The sequence below is a fragment of the Lepisma saccharinum genome, chromosome 10 (genome assembly GCF_977018435.1).
Source record: "Lepisma saccharinum chromosome 10, izLepSacc3.1, whole genome shotgun sequence".
Taxonomy (NCBI): Eukaryota; Metazoa; Arthropoda; class Insecta; order Zygentoma; family Lepismatidae; genus Lepisma; species Lepisma saccharinum.
In genome coordinates, this window is record NC_139238.1 from 44770322 (window position 1) to 44789924 (window position 19603).

General features: G+C 39.2%; 2 protein-coding genes across 2 annotated transcripts in view; one reads left to right on the forward strand and one right to left on the reverse strand.

The window, feature by feature from the left end:
• Positions 1-1682, reverse strand: part of LOC145993891 (PR domain zinc finger protein 15-like) — a 128860-nt gene extending 127178 nt beyond the window's left edge. The window contains exon 1 of the mRNA XM_083129780.1: positions 1544-1682. Coding sequence (XP_082985906.1) covers positions 1544-1616 — 73 coding nt within the window. The 5' untranslated portion in view covers positions 1617-1682. The remainder of the gene's footprint in view (positions 1-1543) is intronic.
• LOC145993892 (uncharacterized) lies at positions 1434-19380 on the forward strand. Its single transcript, XM_083129782.1, has 2 exons — positions 1434-1601; positions 17393-19380. Exon 2 carries the CDS (start codon positions 17478-17480, stop codon positions 18411-18413), a length of 936 nt encoding a protein of 311 aa, XP_082985908.1. The 5' UTR covers positions 1434-1601; positions 17393-17477; the 3' UTR covers positions 18414-19380.
• Positions 19381-19603: the final 223 nt, after the last annotated feature.

Sequence of the window (19603 nt, forward strand, 5' to 3'; positions counted from 1 at the left end):
ATAGCAAAAATTCTTGACCACAAGAATAATTTATTGCCTTTTTATTAACTTCTTGACCTACTTGTTGATTTCTTTACTTTTTCTTGACTTCAATGGCTTTTTTGACTGGCAGACATCCTGAATAGCTTTGTTCTCTATACCCCTGCTTTACAATTAAATTATATTGAATATTGAATAAGAATGGGTAACACCTTGTTCCATCAGTATAAACCATAAGGCAAGAAATTCTGCTCAGGCATTGAACAGTGACGTTATCAGAAAGTGGTCCCAAAACTTTGTTCATTAAGTGCTTCCATTTTCCCAGTTTGTTTAATAGCAGGACAAACTTTTTTCTTTTTGTTCAATGACTGAATCAATATAAATTTCACTATCGAGTTTGGAAGCTCAGTCCATAGACTTGCAACTTGCATGATTTTCTTCTGTTACCTAATTTCATAATTAATATTATGTGACGCTCAAAATGTAGGACATTTATGATATTTTTCAAATTCCTCCCGGACGCTGGACATGAGGCTAAAATGTAGGACATGTCCGGGAAAATCCGGACGTCTGGTAACCCTATGAAATGAGTGCTAATGGAACCTAACCTAACCTCGTAGGCATACCTCGTTCCCGTGAATGGTTAGTGACAAAGTGTAAAGAGAAAAACTTACTTACTCTACTGATGCCGGAGCGCCGGCTGTCTGCTAGCACGGTTTTGTAAACGGGCAAGAAGGAGTGCGCAAGAAAGACAAAAGGGTAAGAAGGAGTGGGCAAGAAGGATGTAAACTAGACTCTAGCCAATATGAAAATAAGGGAATTAGAGACGTTTGGTGGTTACTGAAATTTTAATAAGGTTAGGTTAGGCAAGCATGGTTAAAAAAAGGGGGGTTGGAAACACTGACAGGGGGTTAAGTCATCAAACGTATGGAGCATCCGGTTCACGTAGGAAAGCAATGGCAATCGTGCGTCGGTCTCTTACAAAATACATGATTTCCCGGTCAAATAGATTCCACGATCAAAGAAAATACCTGGACGAACGTTAGAAACCTTAGAGAAACTCATTTCCGCAAGTAGTTTCTTGTGTAAAATGAAGAAATGTGTCTCCAATATAACGAACTGTTACCGAACATATTAATACTAGCATATAAAATTCACTGATTCTAACCTATGTACCTTACTTGCGTCTAAAGTGAAGATATGTTTTTAAAAAGCGTGAAACTGAAAAAAGAACAGATTTGCGTAGCCAAAGGTAAACTGTTTTTACAAGCTTCTCTTTAACGTTACTGGCATGCGCCCTTGAAGAACAACCAACACTCTGTTCCCATGTATACACAGTTTACGCATCAAATCTTCTTTGAACTTCAAATATAGAATTGATGCAAACCTTCTCTCCCGCCGTCTTTCACATTCAACAAAAATCTAGTCCACCTTTTATTGTCAACATAACACCCAGTGAAGAAAAGGTGGGAAAAGGTGATGACTCGGTTGGTTTGGTTCCTGCATGGTTCCAGCTAATTCATAAGCGGAAGAACATGAACGAAAACAGGAAAGACAGCATTACCTGTTAGTTGATTAGATGTGTCTTGAACTTCTGATTTTCCACCTGTTTGACTTTCTGCGTAAGTAGTCGTCATGTCTGAAGTAAACTTGCGAAATGTTGATATTAGTTCTCTCCCTTTGCCTTTCGAAAAGTAACATGTCCGCTAGAACATATGCAACTGAATGACGTAACGATAAAATGCTTAAAACTTGATTCTGCAGTGTCTTTAGGCAGTGCTATAAATATATAAAACATTTATTTTTCAGTCTCGTTATTTAAATATCCTAATTTAGCATAAGAATATTCAGTTTTTAATTTTAAGTACTCTACGGAAATAGGAGTATTTTTGACTCAGTATGGCGTAAAATTTGAAGTAGGTGTATTTGCGTAATTGATCTGCTTTTTCACTTACGATACGCATCTATCTACATAAGTTTATTGGCAGTTTTAAAATTACGAAAGAGTTACAATCATTGGTTTTAATACTGATCTGAACGTCTTTCAACGACAGTTGCGTCTTCTGATTAATTTTGACTTTTTACAACGCACCGTAAGCGAATATGTAATCAATAAAATTTTATCATGAACACGACTCTTGTTACATTCTTTTACAGATACTGACAGAGCCGGACAGAGCTGCTGCTCTTGTTTTTGTTTTATTATTGGGCCAAACACTCAACCTTAAATATGAGGCGATTTAGAGACAGACTTTTTCGACGTGATATACAGATGACCAAAAGTGAAATATGAAACGTAACAGTATGGTATAGGGAAAACACATTTCACTCGTTCATTTCGTCATTTTTTACATTCGTACTTACTTATTATGCATTGCGAAACATTGATAAGGATTGGATTTCGCTTTTTTCACGAAAATAGCTTCAATTTTCCACATATCGAGTAATTATTGTTCGTTCTCACACACAATCTTGACTAGCGTTGTCGATGATCAGTCGGTTTGCAGTGTTGCAACCTTCTTCACCAAAAAATACCTGGTAACACTTTACTATACCAGAGACGGATTTCTTCAAATTTACAGGAGAAAGTACCTACGCAAATCATTTTCTGTAGCATTGTTGATATTCGGGAATGTAGTTTTGATCCATTTTAATGTGAATGCATGTGGTTTTCTACGAAAATCTATTTCCGACGCGCTATTGCTGCTGCCGCCATTTGCTTTCTGCACGTCATCGAGAAAAACTGATGTTGTCCGTAAATGCTAAATTGAACGAAAGTAGTGCTAATGGAACCTAACCTAACAGTCCTAACCTAACCTAGTAGGCATACCTCATCCCTGTGATGGTTCGTGGGACTATAGTGAATTTTTGGGCTAACCTCAATGGTTTTTGGGGCTACCCGTGGATGGTTTGTGGGGCTAACATCAATGGTCTTTGGGGCTAACGTCAATGGTTTTTGGGGCTAACGTCAATGGTCTAATAATTACTCTTTATGTCAAAAATTCAACTTTTATTGGTTAAAAAATTTCGTGAAATGTTTTTAATTTTTTTAAAAAATTAGGTATTTTTCGTTAGAAATTCATTATTTCACCTAAAGAAATGTTCCGCAATACAGAATAGTACGTTAGCAATGTAAAAAATTGCGAAATAAATCATTGATAGGTGTCTCTGGTATAGTAAAGTAGTACCAAATACCTACTTTCGTGTTACTCATTTTGTATTCAAAAACCCCACGAACCATATACGTGTAGCCCCCCCCCCCCCACACCATTCACGGATAGCCCCACAAACCAATCATGGTAACACTTTACTATCAACTACTTGGTTGAACACACTTTACTTGCACCCAGCCTGACACTGGGATGCTGCTGCACAGACACTTAGCATCGGAAAGTTCAGGATACTAGACTGGGCTAATATCAAATAATTTATGTACAGAACATCCTCTAGTAGAGGGTCAGCAGGAAATAATATATTGGGATTTCATAAGAATCAAAACTCATTTGCCAATATATATACCTTCTGTACTTTCCCCTCCAACACATAGTACAATGTAAGTACAAAGTGGAGGTTATATGTGTCAATTAAAGATGACATGAAAAATTTTAAAAATGTAATTCATTGTAATTTATTTTAAATGTGCATATGGGTCATTCCATATCAAATCGACCAATTTCAGAAAAGTTTCCAGGGCATGTTTCTTCTATTTGGATGAAATTTGGCATGAAGGGTCAATCAAGTCTGGAAGGCTTGTATTCCAAATATTAGGTTCCTCCGAGAAATAGTTCTACAGTTATAGCCTGTGGAAGAAGGTGGTGCGCAACAGAAAATGTGACCCAAATCTGGGAAATGAGTCTCAGAGCTAATTTCACGACTCAATAACTTTGGAACTATTGATCACAAACGAGTGATATTTACACACCAAACAAACCTCTCACCAAGGAACATGTGTATTGCATCAAAATACCCTCAGCCTGTTTACGTTAGCAAATAAAATACCCCAAAATAAGCCTTGAAAATCCTTACACGTCAAAAAATGCATATTTTGTGTGCCTGCTGTTACAACTGTAATCCAACCAGGAAGGTGGCATTAATTTTTCTAGTAACCCTGATGTGAGCTCAGTATGCACACATTATGTTGTCTCCATATATATCACCCAATCTATATTATATGTGGTTGAACCCCAAGAAATTGAAAAATCACCGGAAAATGGTGGATTTTGGAAATGGTGTATCACAAAAGGGACAAGAGATATCCAAGCCAAGTTGCATACACTACATAACTAGACCTTTCTCTAATGTGTGTCAAAATTTCAACTTGTTATTGTAAGGCACTAGTGCACAGTAAAGGTAGATCCTTAAACGGCCAGCACGTTTTCAATGGGAAGTGTAAAATTGTAATAGGTTTTAAATGAATATTTATCTCTTTCGAAACTACGAATACTGGAGTTACAAATTATAGCTTGTTTCTTTCAGTACAGTCTCAGCTACATGCCTATTGTTGAAATAATCCTATTTGCACTAACCAAATAGAAGAAGAAGATGATGAAAGTTAATAATCTTGTTTTTTCATTACAAAATTCAATTTTGTCGGGCCCTCTCGGAGGCAATGCCGGAACGTGATGGTTCATAACTGAACCTTCATATTGCCTGATATGTGTTTCATTCTAGTAGCAAGAATTGCGGACTTGCTTTTGATACTTTCGGAGAAAAAATATCATTTTTAATGAAAAACAGTAAATTTTTTCGGTAGACGTTGCACCCACTCCCCCCCCCCAAATATATTCAGAATCATATTGAACTTTACTAAATACTAATAGGATGCTTAAAGCTCTTCGTGTACCACTTAAGACATGTACCTCTTAACATTGCCTGAGTCGCAGTATGCTCCAAAATTAAAAAAAAACAAATGTGACATATTTCACGTCTTGGCATTTATGGTTTAAAAACATGTGTTAAACAGATGACCAATTTTTTGTAACATCCCCAAAATTGTGCCTTTACCTCGCAAAAAATCACTAGAAAGTAAGTAGACTATTATTTACAGTTCTTTAGACATACATTAATTGGGTGAATTGAAAATCATAGGACAGCCTTTCATTTCAGAAAAGTAATGGATAATTAAATATTCGAGTACCACAGATAAAGAGGGGTGACTTATTGAAATCTGCTATCTTATGTATCTTGGCTTTGATTTTTTTTTCAATTGGAAAGGATTACATATCATATGAGACTCACATGTGATATATCAAATGGGGCCTTTTTTTCACCACAGAAGTTTATTTCTGAAATTACATTTGTTTTGCCATATGTGGTGTAGTACAAAAGTTATTAGCTCAAAAAATTTGAAACAATACATCCAAGTAACCACATGATGATACCCATTATGCTTGTTGAAGGCACTTTGCCTAGTTGTTATGCACCCTAAATGCGCAGCACTAGATGGAAGTGCTGCCCATTATGCTTGTTGAAGGCACTTTGCCTAGTTGTTATGCACCCTAAATGCGCAGCACTAGATGGAAGTGCTGCAGGAGACAGTCTTAAATTCTTAGTGAAGATGGCAGTTTCCCCTGTTATTTCCAACATAGTGAAGTTCCATCATAGTATGGAGCAAATGTTCTTCAATGTGTCTATATGAATTACCTGGTCATTGGATTGGTTGCAATTGTCCAGAGGAATGGACATCCAGATCACCCGTCCTAACCCCCTGGTTTCTAACTGTGGAACATCTGAAATCTGAAAATCCGCGACAAAGATCACTTGCAGGAATGCACCCTGGAGACCTGAAACATAATATTTCCAGAAATTCTTGTGGGAGTGCATAACGAGTGCATTATGCTCTGTGCTCAGCCATGCAAAGAGTAGCATACTGCAGTGGTATTCAACCTGGGGGTACGCAAAGACTTTTTAGGGGGACACACAATTTAAAATAATTTTAAATAATGAAAACTGTTTCTGACAGAGATAACTTGAAAATGTAATAAAGGGAAACAAATAAAATAAACATTTCTTTGTCAACATTTTCCTCGAAGTAAATATTAAAAGGGATCGATTGAGGATTTCATGTTACTCCCTCCACAGACCATCGACTAAAGGATCCTAACTCTGATTTATTATTAGTCTCAGAACTTGCATTATCCTCTATTTCCAAGAATCGCTTTTGTTTACTTTTTGCAACAATGAAATCTTGCAGCTGCGCTCATTGCTAATCATGCTCCGAATGGTATTTGAATTGTTTGTTTCAAAGGATGACAATAATGGGAGTGTTCGTGAATGTATACTTTACGGACTGGAGAAAGAAAGAAGGAGAGAGAGGGAGGGGAGAGAAAGGGGAGTTCAGTGTTATTTCGTGACTGTTGTGTGAAGGTGCGGTTTCTTCTCGTCTCTCCCTCTTTATAGTTACATTCAGTTTCTCGTTATTAGTGTGGTGATTTTAGCTTCTGTTGTATCATGGATAAATTAATTACGTAAAATCAGTGAGACAAGTGAAAGTGGCGCTAGTATTGAACCACCGACAGTGAAAAGTGCTGCAGAATCGGTTCCTCTTCCACCAGATATCAGTGAAAATAGTGAAATAATTTCGGAGGGGAAAAAAAACCCTTGCCTGATTTGTACATCATAATGACAACCTTCCCTTTTGAAAATAACTAATATGAACCGAAGTTGGCAGATTTCAGTACGGTGGCTATGTTGGAGGTCCTGTCACATCTTTTTATCTGTGGTACTTGGATATTTAATTATTCAATCCTTTTCTGAAATGAAAAGGTATCCTATGATTTTCAATTCACCCTGTTAATGTATGTCTAAAGAACTGCAAATAATAGTCTACTTAATTTCTAGTGATTTTTTTGCGAGGTAAAAGCCCAATTTTGGGGGTGATACAAAAAAATTGGTCATCTGTTCCAATACATGTATTTAAACCATAAATGCCAAGACGTGAAATATGTCACATTTGGTTTTTTTTAATTTTGGAGCATACTGCGACTCAGGCAATGTTAAGAGGTACATGTCTTAAGTGGTACACGAAGAGCTTTAAGCATCCTATTAGTATTTAGTAAAGTTCAATATGATTCTGAATATTTTGAGGGGGGGGGCTGGTGGGTTCAACTTCCCCCGAAAAAAAATTCTGCTTTTTCATTAATAATTATATTTTTTCTCTGAAAGTATCAAAATCAAGTCCGCAAGTCTTGCCACGAGAATGAAACACATATCCGGCAATATGCAGGTTCAGTTTTAAACCTTCACCTTCTGGCGTTGCCTACGTGTGGGCCTGATGAAATTTAAATTTTGTAAAAATATAGTTTTATTTAACTTTCATCTTCTTCTTCTACTTGATAAATGAAAATTAAGTTTATTCGTCCATGGGCATATTGTCTAGTGTTTACGGAATAAAACAAGGTATAAGTTTCAACTCTAGGATTCATAGTTCTGAGATAACAATTTTTGGAATTTTGAATTTCCCGTTATAAAGCATGGTTTTTATATTAGAAAATATTTTTCTACGAAAGTATCATCAGTAAGTGCACAATTCTTGTTATGAGAAATACATATCAGGCAATACATGTGTTGAACAGGAACTGTGTTGAACCCTCACGTCCTGGGGTTGCCTACATGGGGGCCTGACGAAATTGAAATTTTGGAATAAAGAAATAAGATTATTAACTTTCGTCGTCTTCTTCTTCTACAGGGTGAGTCATAAGTCTCCATACAAATGGTGACAATGGTGGCTAATGTTTATTTTCCCTTTTCAGGCAGGTGAACCAAGGAAAAGGAGATGCCACTAAGGAAAGAAGAACGGATTGACATCATTCTGTTGGCTGGAAGTGGTACCATCCGTCATGTAGCACGTACATTCAATGCAACCCATAGAACACAGATAACCCATAACACTGTGGCCAAACTTATCAAAAAATTCAAAAGGAAAGGTTCCGTCGCTGACGAAAGCAGGCCTGGAAGACCAAAGACAGCAACAGATGAAAGGAGGGTAACACAGATACCACGGTGTCATGGGTTATCTGGGTTCTGTGCGTTTCATTGAATGTACGTGCTACATGACGGGTGGTACCACTCCCAACCAACAGAATGATGCCAATCCGTTCTTCCTTTGTTAGTGGCATCTCTTTTTCAGTGGTTCACCTGCCTGAAAAGGAAAAATAAACATTATTCACCGTTTTCACCATTTGTATGGAGACTTATGACTCACCCTGTATTTGGTTAGTGCAAATAGGATTATTTCAACAATAGGCATGTAGCTCAGACTGTACTGAAAGAAACAAGCTATAATTTGTAACTCCAGCATTCGTAGTTATGGAGATATAAATATTCATTTAAAACCTTTTACAATTGTACACTTCCCACTGAAAACGCGCTGGCTATTTAAGGGTCTGCCTTTACTGTGTACTAGTGCCTTGCAATAACAAGTAGAAATTTTGACACACATTAGAGAAAGGTCTAGTAATGTAGTGTATGCAACTTGACTTGGATATCTGTTGTCCCTTTTGTGCTACACCATTTCCAAAATCCACCATTTGCCGGTGATTTTTCAATTTCTTGGGGTTCAACCACATATAATATGGATTGGGTGATATACACTGCTGGACAAAAAAAACCCGGACATTTGCATTTTTTGTGATAACGCGTAAATTCTGATTCGAAGGCTAACTAAATGTTGCAGAAATTATTGGAAATAAGAAAACCTGAATATATTCAACAGAAAGCAAATTAAAATTTATTGTTAATAAGTTAAATTAGAACATAAACAAAAGTTAGAGAAAACTACCAAAGAAAACTAGAAAACTAAATCTTAGCAATATTTTTTTTAAATATTGTTAACTGGTACTGGTGGGGTATACAGGGTGATTCTAAAGGTATAGTACAAACGAAAACCACAGATACCTCCCATGAAATAGAGACGAAAGTTCCCCTTCCACTTTGCCGAGAGATGCCTCCGTGAGGAGCTAGACAACGCCAAAAACGTGTGAAAATGAACTTCACACCTCTGTACAGCCAGTACCAGTGAAGATAGAAAGGCGGAACAAACGAAGTCAAAAGGAACACCAAAGTCGCCCATCCGAAAAACACTAGGCGGCAGCTGCGCAACGCATGCGCATGGGGTTCCACAAAGGAAATAGGAGTGTCCCGCAAGACAAGTGAAGGGAAAGGGTAGCGATCGACAACGGTACGGAGAAAAGAAGCTATGAAACATGAAGTAACAATTGCACAGCGGGAAACAAACACCATGACTGAAGCAGTGCAGTCGAGAAAAGTAGTGCGGGGTTGCAGAACCACGGGAGGATGACGTAGGATGTAAAAACACACCGAGAATGCAAGCAAAGTGGTCCGTGACACTCGACAGGCAACAGACGCGTACATGGTTCGGGGCAGAAATGGCGGTGCAGCGCAAGGGGAGTCCCCAAAACACAGTGGGGAGACACCGCAGCAAGAACAAAGCACAGTGCAACAAAAGAGAAAGAGGACCGGACGGGGAATGGTACCTGCCAAGGAGACAACAAATGCGGGACGAGGGATTCCCCGTAGCAGCACCGAGGGGATGTCACACAAAGGTCGTGCGCCAGCAGGACAAACACAGCAACTACGGGCACAGGAGGTTATTGCCAATGAAAGGTGCACGTACAGATAGGACCATGTACCCCATACTGACGTTGTAACAAACGTCGTGATGGGGCCCAATCAGCCTCTTAGAAGTGAAGCCGGAGGCACATCGCTGGGTGGGAGCGGGCGAAAGGCTGCTGGAGTGTCGTACGGACCCCACCACTCCGTACGGTGGACGACACTAATGGACGAGGTCGGAATGTTTCCATCCCGATCACCAGGTCCACCGTTCCCAGACCTGACGCGGCTGCTTGCTTCCGAGCGCAACCCCAGCCGAACAACTCTAGTCCCTCCTCGGCCGCAGCCTTCCGCTCCGAAACCAAGCGTGGCCTCACACCACTGCAGCCGTACACTGCCGCGTAGGTGTGAGACCGGGCCGAGCAAGGCTGGACAGATAAACTGCGTGTGGCAATCGTGTAATGAAGCTACGTGGGGGGTATGCACGTCTGTTCAACTGCTGGGTTACCCCACATTGGCGTACACAAACACCAGATGATCGTACGTAGTGCTCGCTGTCGGCTCGAGCAAGATGGACGAAGTACGTGTTGTGGGTGAATGGGGCAAGAATGAAGAACGCTACATGTGTTCCACGATGACAAGGCCCCAGAGTACATGGCCCCACCTGACGGCAGTGGTCAGGTAGTGAAGAGCACAGGCAGGTGGCTCAGGAACGTCAGCTGATTGTACCACAGCGCCGTGCGGACGTGTGGGCTGATTGGAAGTGCAGCGTCAGGGAGCGTGTCAGTGAAAGAGCCGGTGCGGTGGTGGTGTGCTTGACGTACGACAATTGAGTATGTTGTTTCGAAGCCGTTGTGACCAGTGTGTGTGTGTGTGCCACCTGTGCACTGCAGTACAGTATTCCATAATTGGCACTATCCTCACCGTACCATGGAACGCTACACATTTGTAGTAGAACTGAGGGACATGCATTTTGTCTACGGCCTTGCAGATGGCAATGGCCGAGCAGCTGCACGCCTTTATCGCGGACGGTATCCGGAGAGGCGACAACCCGACAGCAGGTTGTTTTCGAACGTGCACCGTACCCTTGGTGAATCGGGTGTGTTACGTGCAGGCCATCATGTCGGTCACCCAAGACATGTGCGCACCGCGGCGGTCGAGGAGGACGTACTTGCTCGCGTGGACGACACACCGTCCACTAGCACCCGTAGCATTGCACGTGCAGTGGGAGTATCACAGTCGACAGTGTAGCGTGTCCTTCATGATGATCTGCTGTATCCCTATCATCCACAGCGAGTCCACGCGTTGCAGGCTGGGGATTACCCACGACATGTGGAATTCTGTCAACGACTGTTGCAGTTTTGTACCGACGATCCCTGTTTTTTGCGCCATGTGCTTTTCACGGACGAGGCAACATTCACCCGTGAGGGCATCTTCAATTGCCGAAACAGCCATGTGTGGGATTATGAAAATCCACATGCAGCAGTCGAGGTGCACCATCAGACCCAGTTTGCAGTGAATATCTGGGTAGGTATCATCGATGAACAGATTATCGGTCCATACCTGCTGCCACCACGTTTAAATGGCCGCCTCTATCGCACCTTTCTTGCATCAGTCCTTCCAGAGCTGCTAGAAGATGTACTCCTCAACGTGCGACATCGTATGTGGTTTCAATTGGATGGAGCGCCTGCACATTTTGATGGCACAGTGCGAACCCTTTTTCACCGTACCTACCCACAGCGCTGGATCGGCAGAGAGGGCCCCGTCCCCTGGCCCGCCCGTTCGCCTGACCTCACACCAATGGATTTCTTCTTGTGGGGCCATGAGAAAACACTTGTCTACGAGACCCCGGTGCCTGACAAGGAAACATTGGTAGCGCGGATACTTGCAGCATCGGCCGAGGTGTGTACCATGCCAGGGATTTTTGATAGGGTTCGCCAGAAATTCCTGCGACGCTACAATGCCTGCATTGAATGTGGTGGTCGTCAATTTGAGCAACTTTTGTAACAACGTCAGTCCGGGGTACGACTACGTACTATTCCTATCTGTAAGTGCACCATTGCGTGGCAATAAACCTCCTGTGCCCGTAGTTGCTGTGTTTGTCCTGCTGGCGCACGACCTCTGTGTGACATCCCCTCGGTGCTGCTACGGGGAATCCCTCGTCCCGCATTTGTTGTCTCCTTGACAGGTACCATTCCCCGTCCGGTCCTCTTTCTATTTTGTTGAACCGTGCTTTGTTCTTGCTGCGGTGTCTCCCCACTGTGTTTGGGGACTCCCCACGTGCTGCATGTGTTTCCCGCTGTGCAATTGTTACTTCATGCTTCATTGCTTCTTTTGTCCCTACCGTTGTCGATCGCTACCCTTTCCCTTCATTTGTCTTGCGGACACTTCTATTTCCTTTGTGGAACCCCATGCGCATGCGTTGCGCAGCTGCCGCCTAGTGTTTTTTGGATGGGCGACTTTGGTGTTCCTTTTGACTTCGTTTGTTCCGCCTTTCTATCTTCACTGGTACTGTCTGTACAGAGGTGTGAAGTTCATTTTCACACGTTTTCGGCATTGTCTAGCTCCTCACGGAGGCATCTCTCGGCAAAGTGGAAGGGGAACTTTCGTCTCTATTTCATGGGAGGTATCTGTGGTTTTCGTTTGTACTATACCTTTAGAATCACCCTGTATAACCTGTCTAGTAGCGGGTGTTACCTCCCCTGCCATCAATTACAGCTTGTAACCCCCGTGGCATACTTCGAATAAGGTTGGCAATCACTTCTTGGTCCAATTGCTCCCATTCTTCTTGAATAGCACGTCTTAGCTCTTCAATTGTTTCTGGAACTATTGCGCGGTTTCTGATATGTCGTTTCAGTCGATCCCAGACATGCTCTATCGGATTTAGGTCCGGACTTTGTGGTGGTCAATCTAATTGTGTAATCCCAACTTCGTCCAGGTACTCCGTGACAATATTCGAAATGTGAGGACGCGCATTGTCATGCATAAAAACAATATCATGGTACTACATAATCTGCCAAACATTCTGTAATATACTTGTGAACTGTCATTGCCCCATTCTCTACAAGAACCAACTCTGTACGTCCTTGTAAAGAAATACCTCCCCAGACCATGACACCACCACTTCCGAAGGGTGTTATTTCAACGACACAACATAGTGCATAATGCTCATTAGGTCTTCTATACACATGTTCACGTACGTCTGATGAACATAGGTTGAATTTTGACTCATCGGAGAATAAAACCTTTTCCCACTGCTCCACATTCTAATGTAAGTGTTGTGTAGCAAATTCCAGTCTTCGCTTCCGGTGACGTGCTGACAACCTGGGACCTGTAGCCGACCTCCGAGATGATAAACCACACTTTCATTCAGTCTTCTACGAACTGTTCGTAAAGAAACCACAGCTCTATGAACATTTCTCAAATGCCGTGCCATAATATTTGAGGTCGTACGACGGTCTCTTAAGACTATGATACGCATGAAACGATCTTCCCGTGCTGTTGTGCATCGTTTCTGACCAGATCCCGGTCTTCTACTATAGGAACCAGTTGCGTCATACCATCTAAGAGCTTCATGGATAGTACTTCGTGCTATATTTACCACCCTAACTCTTAGTAAAAGCACTAGCTCTTCGTGATGATGGTCGTAGTGTGCGCTATATTGCTCTTCACGTCTTCATGTCTCATTTTCAAGCTAGCAAACCTACAATACACTTGCAAGAAAAACACCAGCAATGACAATGTCAATAATATCTGTTACTATGAACCAAAATTCAAGCCTCTCTAGACATTAAACAAAACATCAACAGGAATTGAAAATCAATAAATTAAAACAAAATTGCATGAAATTAATTTTGAGCCTACTAGGTGTTCCAAATAAGTAAATACGAGTAAATAAATAAATAGATAAATAATAAACAGAAAAACTATGGAAAATGTTCAATATTGAATATTCAATTGTTCAATACTTAACTGAGAGCATAATTCATAAGTAATTGCAATTCAGATGTCAAAAGATGTTCAGTTTTTTTTTGTCCAGCAGTATATATATGGAGACGTCATAGTGTGTGCATACTGAGCTCACATCAGGGTTACTAGAAAAATTAATGCCACCTTCCTGGTTGGATTACAGTTGTAACAGCAAGCGCACAAAGTATGCATTTTTTGACGTGTAAGGCTTTTCAAGGCTTATTTTGGGGTATTTTATTTGCTAACTTAAACAGGCTGAGGGTATTTTGATGCAATACACGTACGTGTTCCTTGGTGAGAGGTTTGTTTGGTGTGTAAATATCACTCGGTTGTGATCAATAGTTCCAAAGTTATTGAGTCATGAAGTTAGCTCTGAGACTCATTTCCCAGATTTGGGGTCACATTTTCTGTTGCGCACCACCTTCTTCCACAGGCTATAACTCTAGAACTATTTCTCGGAGGAACCTAATGTTTGGAATACAAGCCTTCCAGACATGATTGAACCTTCGTGCCAAATTTCATCCAAATCAAAGAACCATGACCTGGAGACTCTAGTCGATCTGACGTGGAATGACCCATACTCGTATTATAATTTAATTCATGAAGTAAGAAGATAGAATTATAGAATATATAATAAGTGTATTTTGATATGTAAAAAAGCTAGGACTGTTATTTAATTCATGAAGTAAGAAGATAGAATATACAGGGTGACTGGTAATTAGATGTATTCCCTGAAAGGGGTTAAAGTAGAGACAATTTGCAATAAATTTGACCATATGATACCCCGTCCGAAAATTAGTAGTTTTCGAGATAATCAAATTTCTATTGTTTTTTTTTTAAAAAAAGACAATTTTCCACATAAAAAGATGAATTGAGAAAAAACTGCTCATTGTATTGAACTTATTTCAGCATTTTCTAATAGCTAACAAATAAGTGGTTCATTGAAAGAAAAGTTTTTCCCAAATAACAATCACATGTAAGTAACGGGTGGGTCTAAACTTACAAGTGATGATAAAAAGATGCACTCTTAGTTTACTTGGCAACGTATTAATAACAAAAATGGTATGACACGAAGCGTACAAATTACTTAAATTACTTCCTTGTGTCATCTGCTATCCAACAAGGTACAAATGTTGCTAACATTCACATTTGTGTAAAAGAAATAATACTTCATTCATCTTCATGTGAATGGAATCAATGAACAATACAATTAAAGAACATTACACGTCTTGCTCAAAGTGGGCACCTCCGTTACGAATGCAGGTATGCAGGTTTTTATGGACATTTGGTCTCTTAACATGTGATGTGGTGGTGTCCTTGATGTGTTGACCAGCTGTTAAGATCCTCTCCCTGAGCTCTTCTTGCGAGTTCACCGGTGTCTTGTCATGTGGCTCCAAATGTAAAAGTCGCAAGGCCTCAAATCGGGGGATCGGACCACCTCGGCCAATCCATTTCTTTGGGTAATTTTCATCCAGCCACTGTCACATGCCCAGGCAGAAGTATAGATGGCCGTCATACACAATCATTTGATCGAGCCATTTTTCCTGTCACAAATCTTAAACTTAGACTTATGAACCTTTTTTGAGGAGCGGGATGGCAATGTTCTTGGAGGATGTGCCTCTAGCTACAAGACGTGACATGATTTATCAGCATGATGACTGCCCAGCTCGATCCCCCGATCGATTTGACGCCTTGCGACTTTTACATTTGGAGCCACATGACAAGACACCGGTAAACTCGCAAGAAGAGCTCAGGGAGAGGATCTTAACAGCTGGTCAACACATCAAGGACACCATCACATCACAAGTTAAGAGACCAAATGTCCATAAAAACCTGCGTGCCTGCATTCGTAACGGAGGTGCCCACTTTGAGCAAGACGTGTAATGTTCTTTAATTGTATTGTTCATTGATTCCATTCACATGAAGATGAATGAAGTATTATTTCTTTTACACAAATGTGAATGTTAGCAACATTTGTAACTTGTTGGATAGCAGATGACACAAGGAAGTAATTTAAGTAATTTGTACGCTTCGTGTCATACCATTTTTGTTGTTAATTCGTTGCCAAGTAAACTAAGAGTGCATTTTCTTATCATCACTTGTAAGTTTAGACCCACCCGTTACTTACATGTGATTGTTGTTTGGGAAAAACCTTTCTTTCAACGAACCACTTTTGTTAGCTATCAGAAAATGCTGAAATAAGTTCAATACAATGAGCAGTTTTTTCTCAGTTCATCTTTTTATGTGGAAAATTGTCTTTTTTTTAAAAAAAATTGTCTCTACTTTAACCCCTTTCAGGGAATACATCTAATTACCAGTCACCCTGTATAATAAGTGTAATTTGATATGTAAAATAGCTAGGGCTGAGCCGATGCCGATATATCGGTATACCAGTGGTATTGGTTGGAATTCATCTACCGATACAGCCGATACTTTTACAGAATTTTGATCTTTCACAGGGTCCCCAAAAATGCTGCGCGACAATTTTGTGGAGTCTCATTATGCAAAATTCAAACTTTTCTTTTATTTTGCAAGAAAAACTGTATTTTGTGATTATATAGCATCTTTTTTAGAAGTCTGATGGAATTCATGAATAATCTAAAGTAAATTCCTTGGTAAATTGATGTATATAATTGGAGAAGAATATTTACACACCAATATTGATCAATATTATGAACAAATTTTAATTATTGCATTTTTCAAGTATCAGTTGAAAGTGGTATCGTCTCAGCCCTAAAAAAAAAAAAAGCTCATCTATAGCTATAAACCTTCAATATCAGAAAATTTGGGCCACCACTACTAAATTAATAACAATAATTATGAAGAAATGTTAAAAGAAGGTAACTTTTGTAGTAGCACAAGTTTCGTTGCCTGCATTTATTTCTTTGGAGAATCCCAAGACTTATACTCTGTCCCTGCTATGTTTGGAGCAAGTGAACGAAAACAAGTCTCCGCACAAGTAGTGATGTGAAATTGCTCTACCAATGATCACATGAGAGAGAACAGGTTTGGGTGAAGGGGAGGAAAGTGACTCACTTAACAGCCTTGGAGCAGCATGTACTGCTTCGCTCTGCCCACTAGATCCTCCTCCCCCCCCTTCTCTGCTGCTAAGTGCGGTCTTGTTCCACAGATTAAGGGGATAGAGTATACTTATTATTGGCAGGGGTAGACAAAACTGAAAGTAATTCAGGCACCAGCCCCTTTTTCCCAGGAGCCAGCATTTTTTTTCAATACAGACTAAGAAAGCCATGATAACTCGGATAAAGCTACACATTAAAACATTTAATTTATTCTTGCACCGGGGTGGCCTTCCTACAGAAGCCTAAACTGGTAACAGCATGAATAAATATGCAGTACATTCTAATATATGAACAACTCTACCGTATTACTGCAGATTTTCATATTCGGCTAATAGTGAACCAATTTTTTATGGCACATTTATTATTCTGATTTAATTATACATGTGATACAGAAAACATAAACATAAAAAAACACGTACTCGTTATTAAAAAAATGGAAATTTTCAGAAGCGAACTCGAAATATTAAAAAAGGAAAATAATAATAATAAGAAACTTAGAACTGAATTTGAAAATTCAGCTGCCAGGTGAATATTTTCAGGTGCCATGGTGACTATTTTTCTACACCTGATTATGTATGGTATTGAAACATTTAGTTTCAACATTAATTCATTGTCTTCTTTTCCTTTGCTTAAATTATGTAGTTGTTGGGATGCTGAGGAGAACGGAGCATAGTGTTGATACACCATCTCCGTCTATGATGAGTATTTAAACTGTGTACATTCTATGTAACTATTCATGGAATTATGTTAAGTGCCAGAAACTCCTGATTTAGTTTTGCTTGTTCTCCTTACAGGCTTGAAGAAATGAAACTAAATGTTTGGTTTGGATAAAGGAAGCATTCTCATACAACACTAGCATTAATCTCAGCTATTGCAAATATGAAAAAGCTTGTGCTGCAAGTGCTGAAGTACCTTCCAATTGTGACAGTGCTTTTCACAATATCAATTTTTTGGGTGACAGTAAATATTTTGCCTCAAACAGGTGGAAATTATTTTTTTCTGTACTTCTTTGCATTTCAAATAGTTAGCAACTGGATAGCTGTATTCATAACTAAAGTAAGGCTTATCATTATACCCGAGAGAAATGATGACAGTTACATTATCAGCGTAGAGGCTGTTAACATTCCTAACAAAATACTGAGCAGTAATGGGATAAACAATAACGATAATTCATCCCAAGCTGAGAAACTAGACTTACTTTCTGAAACCAAGAATGCATTGCCTTATGCCAGAACCTGTAATAATGGGAACTCAGTTTGGTACTGTCCAAGGTGTCATGTACATACCTCACACTACTGTCATCACTGTCCCCTATGCAATAGATGCATTTATCAGCGTGATCATCATTGTGTTTTTCTTGGAACGTGCATTGGCCATTACAATGTGAAGCATTTTATAGTATTTTGTCTCTATGCATCTTTGGGATCATTTTATACTGTTTCAAACTTGTACGTGTATCTGTACCAACACTTCAGATCAGCTCCAAATTATGGTTTGATGTATTTTCTACCAATGACATGTGGCAAGTGGCTGATAGGGCAAGAAGATTTTTATTATGTTTACCTTGTACTTATTTTTGATTTTGCCTGCAGTACTAGCATATGTACCTTTTTCTTTTGTATGTATTATATTTACTTAGTTCTGTCTGGACACATGAGGAAATTATATAATGAGAGTGCAAATGATGTTTATGAAAGGCATAATTTATGGTCAAACTTTATGTTTACATTTGACAAATGGGGACTTATGAACTTCCTGTTACCATGTCCCCAAGCTCTGAGAGCTGTTTTTGCTTTTGATTCCAAAATCAATTAAATCTTATTTAGAGGCATGCTTGTTACAGTTGTTTTAATGAGGTCTGTTATGTAATGCTAATCAGTCTGTAATGAGTCTACTGCAATTATGCACTGTATTGACAGTATATTATTGTTGTAATGCTCATGTTATTGTAAAAACTTGTAACATTTCCATTGCAGTCTTTCACAACAGCCTATATGTCACTGTATTTTATTACGTATATTTCGCGTGTACATATTCTGTAATTCATTGTATATTGCAAGGTTTAAGATACTGTAAAGACAAATTGACATGTTCGATATCACTGCATGTAAATGCAAACGTGATTCATGGACGAAATCAATCAATCAAAAAATACTGCTGCAAGGATTTTATTGAACAGAAAGTATGTATATATATTCTAGTCATTAATGTTTATTTGATGGTTCCTGTAAAAATTAATGGAAAATGCTTGTGAATATTATTCACTAAGATGAAAGTTTGTGTCAGTGCAGTCATTGAAGCCAATGGAAACAAAACAATAATGAACACTGAAATATCTTGATTATGTTTGAGTTGATCTATACTCAAACAGGAAAGGCAATTTTTTTGACAGAACCAGTTTATATTAGGTAAGCTTATCTCGGTCTGAAATGTAAATGATTATTCTAATCAGTATATAGTTAAGTTCATAACTTAAATGCTTCGAACATAGCACCGAAACAGCATCTTGGCATTTTTGCCCAAGTTTGATTTAAAGAAAGGAAATATTTATGTCCTGGTTCTGATGGGTAAACATTTTTGTAAGATTTATAAGGACTTGGAAGTTGTTAAAACATTGAAAATGTGTGTGGAAGTAAGTTTGAAGTTTATGGAAAACATGTACTGCAATTTAAGGGTGCAGAAAGTACCATATTGTGAGAAACTCCTGTAAAGGAGGTTGTTCAAGCAATTGTGCTCATAACGTGCTGGTTGTGAGGTAATTTTTCTGCATATATATATATATATATATATATATATATATATATATATATATATATATATATATATATATATATATATATTTATATTTATATAAATAAATAAATAAATGGGAGGGAAATTTGAAAAGGTGCATCTAGTAACAGTGCAAATTTATTTTCCATTATGTATACATGGTCACATAAGCATTTAGGGGCATAATAGTAGTAAGTGCCCCAAAATCCTCACCCACCTAACCTACTTTCATA

Bases quoted from the DNA above. Each gene is read 5' to 3' on its own strand.
- LOC145993892 (XM_083129782.1), top strand. From the start codon at position 17,478: ATGAAAAAGCTTGTGCTGCAAGTGCTGAAGTACCTTCCAATTGTGACA.